The 24,209-nt window shown below is 40.8% G+C and overlaps 1 protein-coding gene across 2 annotated transcripts; it reads left to right on the top strand.

The window, feature by feature from the left end:
• The first annotated feature begins 2,894 nt into the window (after positions 1 to 2,894).
• Positions 2,895 to 11,903, top strand: LOC137258865 (uncharacterized). 2 transcript variants are annotated; one of them, XM_067796561.1, is made up of 3 exons: positions 2,895 to 2,987; positions 4,985 to 5,033; positions 6,755 to 11,903. In XM_067796561.1, exons 2-3 carry the CDS (start codon positions 5,003 to 5,005, stop codon positions 8,485 to 8,487), a joined length of 1,764 nt encoding a protein of 587 aa, XP_067652662.1. In that variant the 5' UTR covers positions 2,895 to 2,987; positions 4,985 to 5,002; the 3' UTR covers positions 8,488 to 11,903. The 2 variants fall into 2 exon arrangements, with proteins under 2 accessions (XP_067652662.1, XP_067652663.1); XM_067796562.1 differs by lacking the exon at positions 2,895 to 2,987 and adding an exon at positions 3,457 to 3,631.
• The last annotated feature ends 12,306 nt before the right edge of the window (positions 11,904 to 24,209 follow it).

Consider the following 24,209-nt stretch of genomic DNA (forward strand, 5'->3'; position numbering starts at 1 on the left):
CCGCATGTACTCAGACACGATATACCACTGCCCTCTAGCCTGATACAGACTAAACCCTAATCCCTCGGTTGTTTTAACACTGCTCATTGTGAAAAGTGGGCACAGTGAGAACAAACCGAGCTAGCCTGTGTTTCAAAGTGTAAACCCTACTGACGAACAGTTTGATTGCCAAACTATTTGTTTATAGCCGAAACAATATGAAGACTACGGTTAGTTGATGTGACAAAATGGGATGTGTTCGACAATAATAGGAATGACCAGACAGAGGGTAGTCTGTCTCAGTGCCTGAACCACATTATCTCCCCAACTGCCAAGCCTTCTCTGCAATGCTGAAGCCTTAAATGAAGCAAGTCTAGATTTCCTCAGGTTCTGAATCTCTGGTCTCTCTTTTCAATTAAAATGGCTTTGTTTGTTAGTATCAAAATTATATATATTCAGAGACTAAGCCTTAGTCTAGACAGAGGGGAGTACTTAATCCTGATCTTATCTGAATTACGTCTTAATTGAACAGGGACGAATTTTGTTGACATATAATCCTTATTGAAGTGGTACTTCTGGTACTTCTTATTGAACCATTTTACTTTATGCTTGGGTGACAATGGTACTACGAATATACCCGCTTACACTGGACTAAATTTTTATGAACCTAAATTGAAGTGTCTGGATAATGTTATTCCATTATTGGCGATGTCATGTTTACAAAATAAGGTTCCTTATTACCTTAGGCTAGGGTTTTCCTTCAAACGATGCAGTAACTCATACCTCTTTGAATAGTATGTCTCTCAGATGAGTTTTCATTACTTTAGACTGTTATCTTTTTCAAAACTATATCTGATAATGCTGAACCTAATGTTTTGTATTTATATTTTTTAATATTTGAATCCTTATCACATGTAGTGGTAACAATTTATAAAGACGTTTTTTTTATGAATTATTACACCATGATATTGTTCTAGGCTTGTACTTATATCTGTTTTAAATTTCTATCATTGCTTTGGACCTGATCGGATATAACTTTTTTAGATATGTACCTTACAGAAAGAAAGTAACTATTTCTGTGACCAGGGACCATATAATATGATCTCTGCAGTGACAGAGTATGTGTCTAGCCTGTTGAGTGGCACGAATGATCAACTCATGTCATTCCACGGAAACATCCAATTTGTAACGGAAAGGGACGAACAGCGACGGAAGGTCTGTTTAATGAAAGTTTAGTGGCAGAAGGAACAGATCTTGAATATAGCTGTTATTTCCGGACGTCATAGGCTATTTCTCTTGAATAGAGACTGGGGTTTTGAGCAGTATTCGAGTATGCCAGGACATTGCGAGCTTCACCCACTGTTCCAATTTAGGTTAATACCCAAGGCACCCCAGTGTCTGATTCTTGACAAGAGGCTGGAGTGGAATTATATATGACTGAACGATAAAGTGGGTCGATGCTCTTGCTGTCAACCACTGGTTTTCCGGTATATTCAAAGGTACTGAATGAGTCGGGTAATGGTGTTCGACTCTTGAATTATTCCCAATATACCATGATACTGTCAGTCAAGACTGACACACCAGTGAACATTACGTCCCTACAACGAATGTAGAAAACAAGTAACAGGAAAAAAACTAACATTTTGTATATAATACTTATATAACACTTAATTAAGATTAGGATGGGCTTTGGTCATCTTATTTCAGTTATATAGCAATTGTTACTTTGATCATGCCCTGACCTACACAGCTTACTTGATAGTACAGTGGAAGTTGTCAAAACCAGCATCTGTCCAATCCGGCAACTGGCATATACCTTTATCTACAGCTCTGCAATCCGACACGTTGACTTAACTGGATTATTTCTTCTGTCCCGAGGAGTGCCGGTTTACACAGCTTCCACTGTATAAACCACTTTCTTAAGTAAATTATTGATCTGTTAACACAAATCCCATCGTAGATAAGCTGGAAGTGTTGGAAGTTGATATGAATGTTGCTGTTATGTGAATGATATGAACATGGAGTCACGCCATCTTGTATGAACACTATGTGGAAGGCTGCCTGTCTTCGAATTCCTGACGGGTTGGTCAGAACATTAGAATCAATAAGAACAACAACTAGTAACAACTGAGAACAGGATGCAAAAATATGTTTTGTTATACTTTGTTAATAAAGAAAAACAAAACAACCGAAAAAGTTAATTTCACCTTAAACAATAAAGTAAATAAGATTAAGTGACGTTGAGATTGCGAATCCTCGTAATTTTACCTTGACAACCGAATATTTAAATCTCCGAATTTTATTCTACTTCAGATGAAAGTTGTTTAACAAGCGATCGCACATGAAGAACGTTATAATGGGTTGTATTACAAGGGGGTAGGCGCAGTAGTTGGAACAGAGAAACAAAGGCTCCTGCGGTACGCGATCAGCGTTAACTCTGTGTTATAGATTACCCCACTTTGACCAACCCTGCTTGTCCTCGGTGTTTCATTTAATGTGCATACCCCCTTGTAATACAAACCAATACCAACGATTGAAAGTATAAGATCGTTTGTTAATCAACAAACTAAATCAACAATCAACAAACAAACTAAATGGACAAACATTATGAGATTTAAATTTTCAAATGGCAAGGTAAAATGATGAGAAATAGCAATCCTCATTTAACTTGATATTCGATCTACAGTTTTGTACAAATTGAAATTCATCGGTATTTTTATTTGCAAACGGACTGTTATCAGATCGTGACTGGTCCAGGGTTAAAACAAGGCATGAAACAGGTAAACTATTAATAGCATGGCGACGTCGCTGCTTACATATCCAGGTGTGATCTGACTCGGTGATCTGACAGGAGCAAATCATATGGCCCAAACACAACGACGAACGGCGGGGGATTCCCATGAACTATTAATAGAGCTATATAGCGTCAAGCCTTCAGAATCCACCATATTTGCTTTCACAAAGGGAAAACACGCAAGCGAGATACCGAGCTGAGCGTTTTACATGAGGTAGGTGCATGAATCTGAACAATTCACAGTTTTACTCAGGGAATGATATCCATTGTCGTACCTCGAATATACAGTTACGTATTATCGTGTGACATGTGAGTCAGTGTCAGTGCATATTTACGAATCACAGTGGGAGTCTTGTCTAACACATGCAAGGGAAAGGTTTAAGAAACCTCCCCACTCACTTCCCCACAACCAACCTCTATCTCCTTCTCTATGCACAGCCACACGTATTTTTCAAATGTATGTTGGTCAATGATTTCACCATTATTGAGGTCAGCCATTTTCACCACATCCACATTATAATATTTCCACTCACAAAATATTCATCACATGACATTCGGTATTTCCGGCCATAACACATGCGACCACGCGCCTCATGAAAACAAAGTTTGTCATCTGTTGATATCACGATCTATATTTAGAATTCTTAGAAAATCGGACTTTCCGATAGTCCGCACCAACTCTGTGCCTGACACATCCACAATAATGAACCCAACGAGGCGTTCTAAACTGTGCAGTTATATACTTCACACGCTCAGATGTGAATACCAGTATCTCCGACATTTTAACGGAACGTTACACATATTTCCGTTGTTTCGGTGGACTCATAGTACCATTTCAAGTAGTGCTCAACAAAACAGGTCAGTATCGCTTTGTACTAATTATAGTCGACATATGGCTATCTTCCATTGAGTCATTTTATGGCAGTGGACTGTGACACGAGGGCCTTGGGGATTGTGTACGTAGGTGGGCGGTCATAACTTTAGAGTGACTTCAGGTACGGGACTCAGTGCACTGCCTTGACCTGAGGATTAGGGTACTGTGAAAGGGACCTATTGCCACGTCTTGTTACAATGCATGTCTGGCCATTAGGAAACACTAGAACTGTCTAAGTAGGGTGTACATGTTAAACATGAGAGATTTCCTGATCCACATGACAGATGAAATGATCCGAATGACAGAAGAAAATTCATCAGAGTGATTTTTATTCTTGACCGAGGAGCATTTCATCGAAATTTATGCATGTGTGCATGCATATTCATGCAGTTCTGCGTGTTTGTAAATGTTAACGTGCATGCTGACTGGTGAGATGCGCTTAGCCTTAATTGAAAATTGATACTGTATGATGTAACGCAATTATGTACCAGCTAGTGTGCAGAACAAGACTGTGAGAGGACGCCAGGTCGCAGTGACCTATATAAACACAAGCGACACATGTCACGTGGGCAGGCTATCAAGAACGCGTATTGTTGTCGATAGATCGCTAAGCCTGGAAAATACGTTTCATCCCTGTTGAAATAAGTTCTGCTTATTATAAGACAGTCAAGATGAATGGACGTAAACTTCCGTAATGTGAATAACACGATATTTCGGAGTGTATGCTTGCTCCTTCGTCAGGTGAACGTTATTATATGTGTGTGTGTGTGCGCGCGCGCGCACACACACACACACACAAGCATATGTATATATATAATTATTCAATCTCTCTCTCTATCTGTCTTTCTATCTATCTATCTATCTATCTATCTATCTATCTATCTATCTATCTATCTATCTATCCATATGTATGTATATATAGAGAGTTCCAGCTGGTCTGCTAAGAGGCGCTTTGTGCCAGTCTCAATCAATTCACGGGGACATCAGCTAGCGCGCACACTCACAAACACAGACACACACAGACACATTATAAATCGCAATGCTTGATAGGAAGAAAGACAAGTGACATAAACCACACACACATTTATGTGTTTTTTTTAAAGAGCTGTATAAGACAAGACATAGTTTTATGTCTCTGTTTCAAGACAGAGGATCATATTATATCCTCGATTGCGGCCCAGCCGGTGTTAATTAGATTATTATTGGTGAATATAGCCTTAATCGACCATTTTTGGTTTAAATATTCTGAACAGCTATGTGTATGGTGAATGTAAATCGTCATTGTTATCACATGACATTTGTTGGCGTGATTGACATAGGTATTTTGTGTGTTTCAGATTAAACAAGCTCTCATAATGGGTACGAGGGATCGCCACACCCCCTTAGGTGAGTAACTGCAGCTTGCACTCTTTCAGCACCCTCCGACCTTTGTACTGTAATGAACACAAAGACATAAAAATAGCAGTCAAGATGGCTGAATAATTTAGAGTGACATGTTTCCTGCCTTTAGTACTGTATAAAGATAACTGTCAACTAATTTCAAGCAAATTGAACAACATTTATGAATATCAGTTTGAAATATACTATTCCAACACATTTTTGAGAATTGTGGATTTAAAATTGTCTTTGTCGAAGTGCATTGTGTGTACTTTGTTAACTGCTAAGGTGTAAGCACTATATATCATACAAGGGTGGATCAGACAAGCCAGTGATTGATACCACGAACGACTTCGCCAAGTTCTAACTATTTGATACATGAACACAACGTCAAGACAACAAATCATATCATTCACATGTTCGGACCATCACATGTCATGTAGGACCAGCGTTTGAAACAAACGCCGGTCCTGAAACTCAGCGCCGGTTGTTATACCATCGGGCCGACAGTTTCGTATATCTGCAGGCCCTTGTGACATTCAGTAAATTATCTGTCTTTTTTTAACAACTGACATATTTCCTTTGTTCGGAAATTATTCATGACACATGATGTTACGATAACTTTAACTTCTTGGTATTTCAGCGCTTTGCACATAGGAATGTCAACACCAGTCTTTAACAAATAGACCCGTGAAGGTCCTGAGGTAGAATAGGCCTTCAGCAACCCATGCTTGCCCTAAAAGGCGACTATGCTTGTCATAAGAGGCGACTAACGGGATCGGGTTGTCAGGCTTGCTGACTTGGTTGACGCATGTCATCTGTTCCCAAGTGCGCAGACCGATGCTCATATTGTTAATCACTGGATTGTCTGGTCCAGACTCGATTATTTACAGACCGCCGCCATATAGCTGGAATATTGCTGAGTGTTGCGTAAAACGTAACTCACTCACTCACTCACACAAACAAAAACGTCTCACAGCACCAGAGGGTTTGCTAACTGATTTTGTAGAAACAGTGTGAAACTGACCTGAAGATTTTAAAATCTGCTGGCGCCAGCAGGCCCTGATGGCCCACTGGCAAATTAAAGTATTGCAAACATTGCATAGGACCGATTCTGATTTGAAACTATAATAGAGGAGGTAATTTAGTGGTGTCCCTAACATGGTTACCCGTGAAGATCCAAGTTAGAAGTGATCTTCAGTAACCCATGTTGGTCGTAGAAGGCGACAAGCGGGATCGGATGGTAAGGCTGGCTGACTTAGTTGACACAGATTATCGGTTCCCACTTGCGCAGGTCGATGTTCATCTTGTTGTTCACTCGTTTGTTTGATCCGTTTGTTTAACCCGTGCTTGTCGTAAGAGGCAACTAACGGGATTGGGTGGTCAAGCTAGAGACGGTTCCCAATTGTGCAGATCGACACTCATGCTATTGATCACTGGATTATCTGGTCCCGACTCGATTATTTACTACCACCGCCATATAGCTGAAACATTGCTGAATAAACTCCCTCACTCACCCGCTCATGCTGCCTCATGCCTTTTGTGGGACGACTATATGAGATTAGGGAGTTCGGAATGGAGAGAGTAGTATATAGTTTAACCGTTATAGTTCAGTCTGGGCCAGGTATCTGGAAAACGGTATCACTCGCAAACAGACTTACATGCTTGCACTTTGCCGTGTTATAATCTTATGCTCAACATTGAAACTAGTTCCACCTCTCATCTTCCAGACTCACAGGAAGAGGAGGTTGATCTTAACGCTGTTACGAAGGAATCAACCGATGAAGTGTTTTGTAACGACGAGACAGAGGAGACCCCTCACAAGATATACCTACTGTATGACCCCAAAACACCCCAGGCAATAATCAAACGCCTCCCAGTTGAGGCCATGGTGAAAAATGTCGGATGTGACGTCACTCTTGGCCGGCACGAAACATCTGATGTGCTGCTATATGATAAACACATGGCTCGGTGGTTCGCCGGCGTCACATGCCGGACCAACACTGCCAACCAGACAAGATTCGTGTTGAGGAACACGTGTAATGGAACGAAACTGAAGAGAATCACCTACAAGGACGCTACAGGGAGAATCGTTAGTGTTCTGCCCAACCAGGAAGTCGAGTTGGTGGATCAGGGGAGGTTCACTCTCGAACATGTCGAGTTCACTGTTGCGATCGATCTCGGGGACATGAACTCTCAAACATTTCTGCTTGAAGTGAAACCATTAAACGGCGGACCATCCGAGGCAGTGAACACTGGCAGACATGTGAACGGTATTGGAAGTGTACCGGGTGCTTTTGGTGAAGTTGCAAATCTTGAGAGGCATCAGTTCGGCTCGCCTGTGACAGGTCAGAGAAGTGTTCCGTTTCCCCCAGACCAAGTCGCACCCAAGATGGTGTATTCCCAACAGTTAGGGTCATGTCAAGGCCATGTTGCTGGTGTTGGTGACAGAATGGGAGTGGTTCACGCTGGTGGTGCTGGAGTAGGCCATCCTGTTGGTGCTGGTGTAGACAATCCTGTTGATGCTAGAGTAGGCCATCCTGTTGGTGCTGGAGTAGGCCATGGTGTTGGTGCTGGAATTGGCCATGGTGCTGGTGCTTGCATCGGTTATGTAAATAGTGCAGATGCCGATAACCGGAAACTTGCTGGTGTAACTTCCTCTATTCACCCAAACGTTCCCAAATATTACAATGCACCGACCGTGCAGGATCAGTGTCGTTATAGTAACTTCCCAGGTCTTCCTGCGATTCCTCAAACAGGACATGTATATTCTCCGATTGGTATGACACACATGGTGAACTACAGCACGAATACACTACCTCACGACCAACTACTGGAACGAGGGGGTGGAGGTCAGCAGTCTCCATCCCTTGCGTCTGCCCCCTGTCAACATCATGGACAGACAGGCCAGCGAAATTCAGGGATGTCAATGAAGGACTTAGCCAATGTTCTGACCAATACACACGTTGCCAATCAGGCTGTCCAGTCTCCCATGACTACAATAGTAACCACTCCCTCTACTCAGGATGAAAGTCCAGTGTTGTACCCAAGTCCAGTGTATGATGGATTCCGATTTCCACAAGCGCAAACCACGCATACGAACCAAATGAACCACATGAACCCAAACACAGATCTCCGGAATTTACCACGTGGACCTCCTCTAGGGCTCCTCCACCGTACAGGGCCATCAAGCGGTCGGTCTGTCAACCTCCACAGCATTTCGCAAGCGAATGGTCAGTCCGTCAACCTCCACAGCATTTCGCTTGCAAGCGGTCAGTCCGCCAATCTCCACAGCATTTCGCCAGCAAGCGGTCAGTCCGTCAACCTCCATCCAGTAGATATAGCGACTAATGTAGTGACCACACACGCCGTAGCAGAGGTAGGGGAAACTCAAGCGGGATGCAACGGCGTGAACAAGACGTCGCAGAGACAACCAAAAGAACACGAAGATAAGTCCAAATAGATGGGGCAGCTGAAACACTCTGTTGTAACACAAACGGACTGACTCAAACTCCTATAATATTACTCATATTCAGATATTGAACGTTATTATTCACTCACCATCGCTTGGTATGGTCCTGGGTGTAATGCCAGTTTTATGTTAAGACACGAGAGTTACGGACATTTGCTGGTGTAACTTCCTCTATTCTTAGCGCTTATCTCGCTTTCTACAACCGGACTCTTCACTTTGTCTTTATATTATTTCATGAATCTGCATGGTTCTGGTTGTGATACCTGCAAGGTACAGGTGTATTGGACAGTTGTCCATCGTCATGAATCCTGACACGAAATCTGAGATTGAGGATTGAGGATTGATAAGATGCCAGATCTAAGTAATAAATATATTGGATTAGGATATCTTTATTGTATATAACAAACTGTTATTTATGTTGCTTCGAACCAAAGACACGGGCTCCGAAGAAACCGTATGTACAAGCTGATGCAAAAGAAAGCATACCCCATGTTTGACGGCGGCTACGATGACAAAACAAACCCGAAAAAATGCCGTTGGTGGTGATGTATTTGAAAGGTGACATATTTATATTTTGGACTTCTACCTTACTGTGTTTCGATGACTGTTTTTAGCTCTTTTTGATCACTTTTGTAATGTTTTGGTCAAATTCACTAAAGAAGTTGGTGCTTTCTTTTGCCCAGGTGTGTATTACAGACACCTGCTTCATGCCCGCTGTTGTATAGTTAACACTGGCATTTTGCACTGTTGTGAGATACGTTCGCTTCTCTATACAATATAATACTCGTACTTTGGGCCCGGTTTCAGAAGGTCCCAAGCTCTCTTTTGCTGCCACTCCGGTATTCCCTAAGTAGTAGCTTAATGTTTAACGTGTTCGCTTGTCACGCCGAAAGCTCGGGTTCGATTTCCCGCATAAGTACCATATCTGAAGTCCTTTTGTGGTGACTGTCGTGATACTTATTGAATAGTAAGACTTGAGAGATTGATGTACAATCAGGCTTGATTTGTTAACCCGGGTTCCGGTGTTTCATCTTGAGGTGATGTCTCTCAGCAACTGCCAGTTTCTTCTTGCCATGTCGCTTTATCACCTGAATGAAGTTGTTTGAAGTATCTTATGACAAATACCACTGAGCATTGAACATATGTGGGTATTGTAGGGTAGCACCTCCAGATGAAAATATTTCAGTACTTTTCTTTGTTCTCTTCTCTAATACGGAATCTCTGCTTTTATGACACCGAATGAGTGTAGACATGCTATTTGCACATTATCATTTTCTTGCGTGGGCAGAAATGTTATTTCACTGACAGTTTTATTGGTTGGTTGTATTTATTTTATTTATGAAACGTGGCAATATTCATCACCGACATGTAGAAACTTTTATCTGAATAATTATGTAGCGACATTTGTCTTTGATAAACGTTTATATTTATGTTTGATATGTATTGATATTTATGTTTGACATGTATTGATATCTATCTTGACATGTATTGTTGTTTCTCTTTGACATGTGTCCATGTTTATATTTGACATGTATCAATATTTATCTTTGACCTTTATCGATAAATTGACATGTATCGATATTATCACTGACATATTGTCAGTTTTTATTGTTGACTTAACAGCATGTTTGAAATGATAAATTCCAACATCGTCATGCTTTGGAACATACTTTGTGTTATTATATATATTATTACCAGGAACCATGTTTTAAATTGTACGTTGTTGTAGTGTTATTTTTGATGAAATCATTATTGTGTTTTTCTTGCCTGTAATTCCTTAAACAGCATTAGGGCAAGGGGTCTAGTTAGCGGTTGTTATAGCCTTTGTTTTGGAGACAAGACACAATTTCGCCATTTACTTATGAGATTACAGTATTATTCATCATACTTTTAAACCTTCCTCGCCACTCCACATGAACGTATGTGTCAAAATGTTTTATTGGTTTGTTGTTCTTATTGCCGCACTTAGCAATGTTACCGCTACATGGAGGCAGTGAGTATTAAAACCTGTAATTCTGTAAATAAATATTGATCTTACATTATGCGCATTTACACGCATCTATATGGTGTTATTGTTTGGATGGATACTATTCTGGCACCAATGTCAGTGATGCCGTGATATTTAAGTTGCGAATCGCGTAAAGCCGGAAAAGATGTATTGTGTGTGCTCCTTTATTGGAGTACTTGATGATCTTCGTGACGTGTATCCCTTACTTCCATCTTCCCTGTTCCTTATGAAGTCTTATTATTTTTAATAGCCAGTTGAACTCATCTCAGCTTCCGCATGTTTTTGAACTACGGTTACCGCATTGTCGTCTTTCAGCTGTACGCCAGATGAACAAATTCGTACCGTTTAACATGTTTGCCATGTTGTAGGCGGACATGGATTATCTCTGGCGGGCACGGGTTACCTTAGGCAGACTTGGGTTATCTGAAACAGACACGGGTTACCTTAAGCAGACTTGGGTTATCTCTGGCAGGCACGGGTTACCTTAGGCAGACTTGGGTTATCTCTGGCAGAGACGGGTTACCTTAGGCAGACTTGGGTTACCTCTGGCAGGCACGGGTTACCTTAGGCAGACATGGGTTATCTCTGTCAGAGACGGGTTACCTTAGGCAGACTTGGGTTATCTCTGGCACAGACGGGTTGCCTTAGGCAGACTTGGGTTACCTCTGGCACAGACGGGTTACCTTAGGCAGACTTGGGTTACCTCTGGCAGGCACGGGTTACCTTAGGCAGACATGGGTTATCTCTGTCAGAGACGGGTTTCCTTAGGCAGACTTGGGTTATCTCTGGCACAGACGGGTTGCCTTAGGCAGACATGGGTTATTCTAAGCTGACGGCGATTATCTTAGCACACACTGGTTACCTCAGACATTGGATAGACATAGGCTGATATGGGTTATCTTAGACATGTATGGGTTATCTTTGGCAGACATGGGTTACCTTAAGCAGACCTGGGTTTTAATAGACAGACATGGGCTATCTTGGGCAAACATGGATTACTTTAAGCAGAAGGGGGTTATCTTAGCAGTCATCGGTTACCTCAGGTAGACATGGGTAGTAATAGGCTGGTTTATCTTAGGCAGACATGGGTTACCTAAAGCAGACTTGGGTTAACTTAGGGGCAGACATGGGTTACCTTATCCAGGCCGACAGATATGAACTGTAGTGTGTATTTTTTGTATTGGTGCTTGTTATTGGCCATTACGGTATTTTGTGCATGTGTTTAGTTTAACGTGTTAATGCGTTGCACGTGTCGTGTTTATTAACATTGCTGACAATCGCTGACAAGTTTTATTTCCATGAAATCAAACGTGTTTTAAGCATTTAAGTGTACCAGTTTAAAACTGATGATATTGTGGTGAAATGTATAAGTGAAATAAATAAACAATTTCCTGCTCTATTGTTCTGTCCTGTATTCCCTTTCGAGTTAACGCCAGAGACGACGTGTCGAGTGTTCTGACGACCTTTGCACTGCATCGTCTAGAGCGTGATGTAGTTCACGTTCATTCAGGAAGCACTGAGTTAACATGATACTGCAGCACGAACGTAAGAGGGTGGTGACGTTTAGCGCATTCTGAAATATTTTAGTGATTTACTGTCGGAAAACCAGTGGTTAATATCATGAGCATTTGTCCACGTTGGCATGGTGCATTGCATTTACGTGTAGTTTCAATCACCACCATTGCATTCTATTTCTTCCGTGTATAATTCTGTTTTAATAAACAAGACTCATAAAACTGCTTCTGGGATGTTTACTGATGTTTTCCTTGTGTATTTGTCAGTGGTTTAACGCCCCACTCAGCCATATTCAAGATATATGATTGTGGTTTGTGAATAATCGGGTCTGAAGCAGGATATCCAGTGATAACAACCTGACATGTTTGAAGGGCATTTAAAATTGGAATGTATGAGAAAAACAAGATTTATGGATATCAACCTCTTTGTTGATAATAGTGTAAAGCGCCAGTGTCCATCCACTGATTCATGATCATGGCACATCAAAACTATTTACAAAAGACGGGGAAAAGTCAGTTGTAGGCTTTAGTAAAAGGAATGTCTTTACAGCCTTCTTGAAAGCCTCCAGGGGTAGGGGGAGGGGTTAGAAGGTATGGAGGCTCAACGTGGTTGAGACATCGTACAGAACCTTGAAGTCAAGTCGGTATGGAAGAGGAAGAGTGTATGCGTGCGTGCGTGCGTGTCCGTGCATACATCTACTTACCTACCTACCATCTATCTATTTGTCTGTCTGTCTGTCTATCCTCTCTTCCATTCACCTGATGAAGGAGCAAGAATACACAGCACAGCTGGAATACGTTGATATGTGTCAAAGTAGGGAGTCTGACCTTCCGATCCTGTTAGTCAAGCATTGCTGCTGAGCAGTTCAAACCTGGATCTTCACAGGCGTTAAATGTTGTCTACAGACCACATGAAGGGCTCAGTGTCTGGTCTGGGGTTATTTGTCGTTAGGGTTACGCCGCTAGAATGTCGTTGCACCATAGATACACACTGAAACCTGACCCTTGTAATGATTGATTGTTTCCATCCTTGAGACACACTGCAATTATACACACAAAGAACTTAACTAAGCATTCCATGCAATAGGTTTGCAACACGTACAGAAAACTTCTGGAGGTGACCACGATGGAAAAACAGCTTTTCTGACCCACATGATTCTCTGTTTCATAAAACACGACAAAATGTTTGGAATCCATGTTGATTTGATGATGACAACTGCCCATCTTTTTCAGAAATGCCCCACTAATTTACATACAAAACCATGGCTAAACAAGTATGACCCTGTCGTGTTTAATGTTTAATTTATTGGTGAATACAACGTTTACAATGCCATTTTGCACGTCTTACACGATTCAAGGACAATACCGAGGGTAAACTCAATGTGACTTTATGGCAGCTACCACTCTCGTCCTTATACGACCTGCCAGCCTCCTGATCCTCTGATGGACCAGTCAACAGCTTCCAGTTGGGCCAGGTTCTGTACAGGAGGGTTGCTGTGCTGCACACGACGACTAATCGTGTCCCAGATATGTTGGAAAGGGATTAGAGATCGGGACTCATTCAAACGCGAGATGTCTTCTCTAAAGAAGGTAACTAAAACCCGTTTGTGTTCATATGGGACTATAATTTCTTTCCGTTGGGAAAACAACATCTTTACGACGGATATATTTACGTCCATTCACTTTTTTTCTCAGACTACAAGCGACAAAACACATCAACAATAACCCATTTGAACAGCACTGTCGATTGGACAATTGCTCCTATGTAGTTACTATGTGTTTATGAAACACTATCAAATGCGACGAGTGTAACCAGCTATGCCAGTAAAATCGACATTCTTGTTCAGCAAGCGTCAAAGACGTGCTAACATTGTATTGGTTGAGAGTCTACAGCCATACCATGAATGAGTTGTGCTTTTTGGATGGATTAGTGTGGATCAAGCGTCAAAGACGTACAAGAAGAAACAGTTTTCTGCTTAAATTTATACAGCCGTGCAATGAATGAGATGTGATTGTTGGATGGCTTATTACACAGTAGTTTGTAATGCTGTCTTGTTAGAGCTGGTTGCCAGGAATGTATAAATCCGGAGTCTTTGCCCAGATGAACTTCACCCACAGGGACCCAATTCTGACATGAGAGGACCTTTGCCAACAATATGAAGTTTCGCCTACCTTGACACTCAGCTTATCACTCACATTGCTGAGGATATGTAGTTTTAAAAGAGTTCGAACATTAATTGCACTTACCAAAACGTCTAAACCTTTTCACATTTATTTTTGCAGTTACAATTAAAATTCACCTTACTACCCACCTTAATACTCAGACCGCTCAGGATATATAGTTTTAAAAGCGATCAAATATAATTAATCAAGAAGCTATTCACTTTCGACTCTGTCAAAATGCTACATTACATGCTGTTTCTGTTTAGTTCGATAAAATTATAATCACTTGTTATAATCACTTATGTCATGTTTGGCACCCATGAAGAGCCACCTCCTCGTGGTGGTTGCTGGGTAAGTGCTCTTCTCCCGTGTGGACCCGGGACAGAATGTGTCCACAGCACCCCATTGCTTGTCGTAAGAGGCGACTAAATTGGGCAACCTGTTTGCCGTGGGTTGCGTCCCGTGTCGGTGGAGGACTGGAACCTGGTGGTTGAGGGCATTTGGGCTTTTAACTGCTTTCCATTTGCTCAGCACACCACTTTGGCCCGATTCAACCAATCGGCTGGTCATGCCAAGCCCTGTGCATGGATTATATATATGTCATTCACAAATTTTATTTGGACTTTTAATTTCGGTCTTGGCTGAATTATTCATTTTTCTGATTTTGGAATGTATTTGAAGTTTTGAATTTTGCCTAGAGTCTTATGTCCAGAAGGCGGTGGTTCATGGGCCAATCTGGTGGATTAATTCTTTGTAATTCTTCTACTGGAGTATATCATCCGGGTATCCTTGGTGCTGCAGGCTGGAGGCCCGCTTGCTTTAGCATTGTCCTTCGGATACTCCGTGGTAGGTGGGGAGCTCGGATGATGAACCATATTACACTAACTATGGCGTATGAAACCCCAACCAAAAAAAACAAAACGTCCACTTGATATTGACCCTGTTGATACTGACCATAGACCGTCTGCATCGATTGAATATTGGCCGCGTTTCGTTGTTATTGAGACTCCTGACAAGACACCGTTAAAGTTGAACCCCTTTGCTGTATCCAAGGGTATTCAAGGTATTGCTGGGGAGGTGAAAAACATTAGACGCTTGCGTTCGGGTGCCCTGCTAGTCGAATGCGGGAAAAAGCAACAAGCAACGAACCTGATGAACATGAAATCTTTCGTGGGCATTCCGGTCATGGTCTCTGCTCACAAGACCTTGAACACGAGTAAAGGTATTGTGAGAGATCGTGATCGATTGTTTGATGATATGTCGGACCTTGATATAGGATCTGAAATGAAGGATCAAGGTGTGCTCTATGTCAAGCTCTTTTCAACTCGGAGAAACAACGAAACCATCAGAACGAATACGCACCTGCTTCCTTTTTCATCTCCAAATGCACCCAAATCAGTGAAGGCAGGCTACTGTAACATTCCAGTTGATACATACATCCCCAACCCGTTAAGGTGTTTTAAATGTCAGAAATATGGACACGGTGTAAATACCTGCACATTGCCTGTTGTGTGTGCTCACTGTGGTGAGAAGACACACACAACAGAAGATTGTGACAGTGATTACAAAAAATGCACCAATTGCTCAGACGACCATTCTTCATTTTCTAAGCAATGTCCTGTTTGGAAAGAACAAATGAAGATCAATAAAATCAAATTTACTCAAAATATCTCGTTTTCCGAGGCCAAAAAACTGGTAAAGAGATCTGATCTTCCAGAAAGTTATGCTAGAGTAGCAAAAACATCGTCGGGATCTAACTCTAAAACTACATCAACCACAGGCTGCCAAACTACCTTGACTTGGGTAAATTGCGATTCTCCACAGCTTTTGTACCCAGCTATATCATCACAGACTGAGGAATCACTTCCTAGTACCTCAAAGCCTTCTTCTGATCACAAATCATCATCTCAGTCACACTCAAAGTCTCAATCAACAGCTGATAGTCAACAAACGGTAAAAAGTAAACCGAAGCCAAAGCCTGATGCTTCAAAGTGGCAGAGCTCCTATAGGGTCACAGAACAAAATTCAATTGTTCAATAAATACGGGTCTCTTGAAGACATGGACGTTTCTGAAAACGTCCATTCTAGGGTTCATAGCTTGTCGCCCTCCAAAAGGGTGCGGGGTAGATCACCAATAAATCCCCCCAAAAGATAGTTTATTCCAATAATACTGTGCAGTGGAACTGCAGAGGACTGAGGACTAATTTACATGAATTACAGCTATTAGTCCAAGATTTTACACCTTCAGCGATATGTCTCCAAGAGACATATGTAAAACAGACAGATAGATTTGACCTTCGTCAATCTAATGCATATCATTGTTTTGCAACTTCGGGTGATCGGGCCACTGGCGGATCATCCATTCTAGTCAGACAAAACGTTATTCAAAGCCCTGTTTCACTTAATACTAATATGCAAGCTGTTGCAATGAGAATTACGTTACATGTAGCGTTTACGCTCTGCTCTCTTTATATTTCGCCGTCTTCGACATTTGCCAAAACTGATCTTCAAGCTCTATATGACCAACTCCCGAAGCCCTGTATTATAATGGGAGATTTAAATAGGCACAACCCACTCTGGGGTAGTGTAACTACAAACACTAAAGGTAACTTGTTGGAGGACTTTTGTTTTGACAATGATTTATGTATTTATAATGATGGTTCCAACACATATTTACACCCTGGTACAGGGACCTATTCTGCTCTTGACTTGTCACTCACAAATTCAGAATTACTTAATGAATTTGAATGGTCAGTCCACGATGACCTCTGTGGAAGTGACCATTTTCCTACTATACTAAAATCTGTAACTCCATCTAATGTTCCTCCATCATCAAGGCGGAATTTGAAAAGGGCTAACTGGGCTTTATATGAAACACTGTGTGCTGAAAAACTTAAAACCGAACGTTTTATTGACGTTACTAATGCTATTAAATGTTTTTCTGATGAACTGAACTCCATAGTTGATGAGTGTATACCAAAGTCTTCTGCAGTTCCATACATTCGAAAACCATGGTTCAGCGATGAATGCAAACCAGCTATAAAGGCAAGGAAAAAAGCAGAACATTATTACCGTCGCCATCCCATGGTGCATAATTTAAATAAATTTAAAATTTTAAATGCTAAAGCACGGCGTACTTTTAAACAGAACAAACGCCAATCTTGGCAAAATTATGTATCTAAAATAAATTCTCGGACACCCATGTCCAAGGTATGGAACATGGTCCAGAAAATTAAAGGTAATAAAAGGTACTAAATCTACTGTCCATCATCTTAAACATGGAGATCAATTACTTACTGATAAATCAGATATTGCGAATAAACTGGGCGAAACTCTTCCTAAACGTTCTTAATCTTCTAATTATATACCTAAATTTCAATTATATCAAAAACAAGAGGAAAAGAAAACTATTAATTTCAATTCTGATAATGGGAAGATTATAATGAAACGTTTTCTATTCATGAACTCCATACTGCTCTTGATCAAGCTCATGACACTGCTACTGGAGCTGAAAACATACATTATCAACTCCTGAAGCACTTACCAGAATCCTGTTTAGAGACGCTCTTATCAATTTTTGATGATATTTGGACTTCCGGGAAATTTCCTTCTTCATGTCGTGATGCTATAGTAGTACCAATACCTAAACCTGGACGTGATCATACGGATCCATCCAATTATCGTCCGATTTCATTAACTAGCTGTGTTTGCAAGACCATGGAACGCATGATAAATAATCGACTTGTTTGGTACTTGGAAATAAACAACATGCTGTGTCTATCTTTTTTGATCTTGAGAAGGCATATGACACAACCTGGAAGTATGGCATTCTGAGAGATTAAACGATTTCGGTTTGCGAGGTCGTTTGCCTGAATTCATAGGCAAATTTTTAAATAACAGACAATTTCAAGTCCGAGTGGATTCTACCCTGTCTGATCATTACAATCAGAATCAGGGTGTTCCACATGGCAGTATTTTGTCAGTCACAGTTTTTAGTATAAGGATAAACAGTTTATCAAAAGTTTTAAACGATTCCATTGATGGATCGTTATTTGTGGGTGATTTTAATATTTCTTGTCGTGGTAAAAATATGAATACCATTGAACGGCAACTACAGTTGTGTTTAAACAAGATTAATAAATGGTGTCTTGAAAACGGCTTTAATTTTTCTAAATCGAAAACTAACTATACATTTTTGTCGTAAATATAAACCACATAAAGACCCTGAACTATCTCTAGATGGCACACCAATTACAGTTGTGAAGGAAGCTGAGTTCTTGGGTCTCATTTTGGCTCACACTTAACGTTTTCACCGCATATAAGTCACTTAAACCTAAATGCCTGAAAGCACTTAACTTGTTGAAAGTGGTTTCAAATTCTAAATGGGGAGGGGACCAAGCTACCCTTCTCCATCTATATCGATCTCTCGTGCGTTCTAAACTTGATTATGGCTCCATTGTCTATGGTGGAGCCTGCAAAAGCAACTTAAAACTATTAGATTCAGTCCATCATCAAGGTCTAAGACTTTGTCTTGGCTCCTTTAGAACTTCACCTGTTGACAGCCTGTATGTCGAGACTGATGAACCATCTCTTATGCAGCGACGTATAAAATTAGCTTTACAGTATGTAACATAACTATATTCAAATGAGTCAAACCCTGCATATAACTGTGTTTTCAATCCTCTGTATTAGGATTTATACAATAAGAAATCTTCTGTTCCGCCACTTGGTTTAAGAATAAAACCACTTATTTCTGCTGCCAGCTTTGAGCTGGAAAACATAGCTCCTTCCCGTCTTCTTTCTTCTCCTCCTTGGCAGTCGGTTAGGCCACAGGTTGACCTAACATTAACGACTTTTAAAAAATCAGAAACGAATGAATTTCAGTATAAACAAGAAATATAATCTACTGAAACATAAATATAGCAATTATAAATCATCATTTACAGATGGGTCCAAGGACGGTGGCGCTGTGCCTTGTGCCACTGTCATTGGATCCAGAACAATATCTTCTAGATTATCAGATAACAGTTCTATTTTTACAGCAGAAGCTAACACTATACTAACAGCTCTTAAATATATTCAAAGACATCCTAAACGTAAACAATATATAATCTGTTAAAACTCTCTTTCTTGGCTTCAGGCTATTAAAATATCTCTTGTAAACATCCACTTTTAATTGAAATTATTGAATTGTATAATAATCTTGCCACTGGCCAATACGACATCGTCTTTTGTTGGTTACTCAGCCACGTAGACATTTCCGGTAACGCAATCTTGCTGCCAGGGCAGCACTCAACAAATCTGTGACACCACTTCTTATTCCATAGTCTGATTTCAAAGCTAGCATTAGAACTTACATCCGTGATCTGATGCAGAAGTGGGACACCCAAGTAGGTATAAATAAATTACATAAAATAAAATCGTATATTGGTTACACCTACTTGGGTTGTCAGTCCAGATTTGAAGAGGTTATTTTACAACGATGTCGCATTGGCCATACTAGATATACTCATGTGCACCTGTTAGGAGGTGAGGATCCTCCGTTTTGTATCCCTTGTGATGAGAGAGTCACGGTCAAGCATATTCTGCTTGACTGTTGAATTCTCCATCACAAGGGATAAGTATTTTACAGTTAAAACAATAAAGGATATTTTTGCTAGCGTTAATTCATATTTAATTATTGTTTTTTTTAAAAGAAATTGATTTTTTGGTGGAATTTTGAATGTTTTGTTGTGTAAATAGATGTATTTTAACGATTGGTAGTTTGGATTAGTAACTTGAATTGTTGGTGGCTGTACCCTCAAAGGGGGTTGAAGAATTGTAAAATTATTGTCCTCCTGAGAGGGTACGTAAGTCCACAAACATTCACAGTAAATTTAAGTCTACCAGGATTTTAATCGTAGTATTCATGTGATTTTAATTTCGGCTAACTTTTCGTACAATCGCCAGCAGCTGAAGGGATGGTGTAAATCCAACTAGGGTCCATGTAGGTAGCAAAGGCACTGTAAGTCCCCATGGTTCCTAGTGTGGTGATCTACCTTCTGTTGTTGGCGATCTATAGTCTGTTTTTATGTTGTATTGTCTAAATAGCGGTATTAGTTTTAACTTTCCATGCTAGTTTTAATTGAAATTGTGATATTCTAGTTGTTTACTGTCCTTCGCTGACGGGTTTTTATGATGTATACATGCTCTATTTCATTGTTGAATGTTCTCGTCACGACATGGCTGAGATATTGCCGATGTGACGTTAAATGTTAACTCACTCACTCACTCACTATGTCATGTTGTATCATTACCATGGGCCAAGTACATATACTCTTGAAAAAAGTAAGGGATCTTCATTTGTTAACGTTTACACTTCCTGTCCAAATTCAAAGTTCATTATCCCCTACTTTTTTAAGAGTTTATATGCATCCAATGAAACAAGGCATTCGGATGGCATGGAGGTGGAAGAAGCATGAACCCCGTCATAGGTAAGATGTTGCACGGATGCCAATATACTGTCCCACCTCTGTTACCAGAGCTTCTCTGTGGATAAGGCAGGGTTCTCTTTTCTTTCATTTATCATTTATCAACGAAGAGGAAAAGCCCGAATATCAGTGTGTTTGGGCCTTTGGTGGAACGTAACCTAACGAAACACGTGTTTTGTTATTTTGTTCTGTCTGTGGTATTAATAGCATACAAGTGTATCTGACCTGTTGTCAAAGGCGCAGGGCGTTTCACCACATTCAGACTTCATAATTAAAGGAAACACAATCTAAACACACACACATTTGGCATCTCTCACACACATGCACATACAAGCACTCATAGACACGCCCTCTCTCACGCACACTCACAGACAGGAACACGAAAAGGCACACACACAGTCTCTCTTTCCCTCTCCCTCTCTCTTGCACGCACATACACTCACATACACGCCCTCTCTCTCTCTTACACACAGAAACACTAAAACACACACATTCTCTCTCTCCCCCTCTCCCCCCTCCCCCCATCTCTCTCTCTGTTTTAACTTGTAGTTATATTTAACAATTCATGATTTTATGTCGAACGATCAAACTTGTGGCGGCAAAATGTTGAATGTGAGTGCATGTTGTGAAATATCTGCAACAGTTTATTGACCGTCACGTGCGCCCGTAAACACTGAGATACCTTAGCTCGATAGCGCCATATCCGGGATCACAGTGCCATGTTTGTTGTCGGATGACGTCATTCGGTGCTCAGGTATATACCTTGCGTGGTTGTAAATAGTTACAAGTGGGTGAACGGTAGGCATATATCTATTGCGACTTTGTAACAGGAAGAGTGCGTAGTCAAGTCCAGACAAGACTGTATCTGATAACAATTCCCAGGTTCTTGGTAGGGTTATCTTGCGCATATTGATTTATGTGAGTGAGTGAGTTTAGTTTTACTCCGCACTCAGCAATATTCCAGCGGCTGTCTGTAAATATTCGTGTCGGGACCAGACAATCCAGTGATCAATATCATGTGCATCGGTCAGCATAACTGGGAACCGAAAACATGTTTCAACAAGTCAGCGTGTCTGACCACCAGGTCCCGTTAGTTGTCTCTTACGATAAGCACTGGTTACGTAAGGCCAATATTCTAACCCGGACCTTCACGAGGGTTGTCATATGTAACTGCAACGTTGCTGTTGCCTACATGTTACATCAACATTCAGTTTTGAATACACGTCAGGTTTTGCCGTTTAACTCAGTAATCTTCTAGATAAATGACTCTGACAATCCAGTGATTGACATTATGAGCATCCATACAGGTGGAATGCGATGACGTCCATCAACCAAGCCAACGAGCATCTTACGACTTGTTACAGTCAAATTGCTCGAGGCGTTATAGTATGACCAGAAATTATTGAGAATTTTAGGAGTATGTTTAATTGGATTTCGATTATAAACAACCTTGACCAGCTATCAAGTGCTCTGTTTCATTCAAGAGACAACGCCGTTCATTCCAGAGACAACTCCGTTTAATCAAGAGACAACTCCGTTAATCCTTTTTCATTAGTTTATGAAGAGTTATCCCTCTTTGTTTGCTTGCTAGCAGACGACCTTTCAGTGATCCTCGAGTAGAACAAGCATCCCTTTGTCCACTGTTTATCCGGATTTGAAAAATATTGCAAATGGATATGGCACTGAACACTAAGGAGGCGCAGGTAGGTCCAGAAAATTGGCTCTCGGTGACGGAAGGCAAGTAAATATTCTTGTTTCTAAAACCAAACGAAGTAGTTTAGAAAATATAAAGACTGGATATGATTGATAGTGAAACTGTCTGTACGGAGACAATTAGAACTGATCTGCATGCATTGGGTTGACAGAAAAGTCGAGGAATTCCATCACCGATCACGAAACCTGAACAGACGGAGCGATGGTGGACTGGTACTTACAGCATAGACATTTTAACTGGAACAATGTGATTTCTCTCTATTGAAAGTTCTGTGTGCCTGTTTCCTAATACGGGGCGGTGGGGTAGCCTAGTGGTTAAAGCGTTCGGTCGTCACGCCGAAGATCTGGGTTCGATTCCCCACATGAGAACAACATGTGAAGTCCATTTTCTGATGTACCAAACCGTGATATTGCTGGAATACTGCTAAACGCGGCTTAAAACTAAACTCAATCACTGACTGTTTCCTAATACACTGAATGCTGGACCAAACAAACTGAAAAATCCTTTCTATCTACAGTTCGAAATTTATTGTGTGGGTTGGCATATCTGTATGAGGGGCAAACCCTCCCAAGGGCCATCAACATTATTTACAATCACGTAAGGATTTATATCACACCGGTACTGAAATAATGACTCATTGAATACAATAAAATCTCGGCAATGTAAGACAAGGCTGTGGTATGAAAACATTTGAGATCAGTACTTCCTGGCACACATCGAAACAATGAAAAATGGGTTTATATATTCTATTTTCAAACATAGCATTCATAACACCGAATTAGATGGACAGCTCAGCCTTTACTGTTCCACCAGGTCAACTTATGTTTGCACAGGACTGTTGTTGTCATGGTTGCACCGTACGTATGTCAGGCAATGGTTACGAATTCACCAATGGTAACAACACACATAAAGGTCATTAAAGTAGTTCATTATACACAATAACACCAGCATGAATGCGTTGACTGACACACCCTTAGCAGAAGACTCCCTTTAAAAGGGTGGTCGCCATTCAACAATGCATGCAACAATATATTATGATCCTTGAGCATGGTTCTGTCCTAAGCCCCTTTCTATTTTCGTGTTTCAACTTAATTTTCTCCGAGTCAATGATTAGTCTACAAAGGCAAATTAATGATTTAGACAACTGCTGAAATACATGAGCCTTAAAAAAGCTAAAATTATAATTTCATACAAAATAGATCAAAGCTGTCAAAATAAGAAAGTAGACAAATAAGTCAATTACACGTGACGTGGAATTCTATACATGCAGTTTTACTTGACTAGCAAGTACTGTATGCTACATCAACATAACTGTAATCATCGGTGTAATCATCAGTCATTACAACATCGTTGTGTCGAACCTCAGTATGTTGTTGTGCGTTTCCAATGCTTATTCCTTATTTAGGTATCATTTATTACATCGAATTACTTACATACGATACCCTTATACTGTTATTCACATACACAAAGGTGAACAGTTCAAATATACCCGTTACGTCATTACATTACCTGATAACTACACAGCAGTCAGCTACGATTCAGGACTGTGGCGACGTCTGACCCCTTGTTGAGCAACAGCCCTAATCCCGAAGCTTCTACTGTATCAGTGGCAGTGAAGGACTTCTTCGTCCTCCTGTTATGTCTGTTTGGTAGTGAACTATGACATATTAAGCTCTATCCCTGGCTCCAGTGGTAGCATGTGTGCGAAATGAAAGTCGAACCACCGTTCATAGGTTTCTGTTGAACCCAAGGGACGCAACTGTGCGCATCAAAGTGTGTTGTTGTAGGCGATAGAATCCAGTAGAATCCAGTCGATGATGATGTTTCACTGTAACTGATGAAAT

The sequence above is a fragment of the Haliotis asinina genome, chromosome 12, assembly GCF_037392515.1.
Source record: "Haliotis asinina isolate JCU_RB_2024 chromosome 12, JCU_Hal_asi_v2, whole genome shotgun sequence".
Classification (NCBI taxonomy): Eukaryota; Metazoa; Mollusca; class Gastropoda; order Lepetellida; family Haliotidae; genus Haliotis; species Haliotis asinina.

Coding starts and splice junctions, on each gene's coding strand:
- LOC137258865 (XM_067796561.1), top strand. CDS start 5,003: ATGGGTACGAGGGATCGCCACACCCCCTTAG. Junction 5,034..6,754: donor GGATCGCCACACCCCCTTAG/GTGAGTAACTGC, acceptor CTCATCTTCCAG/ACTCACAGGAAGAGGAGGTT.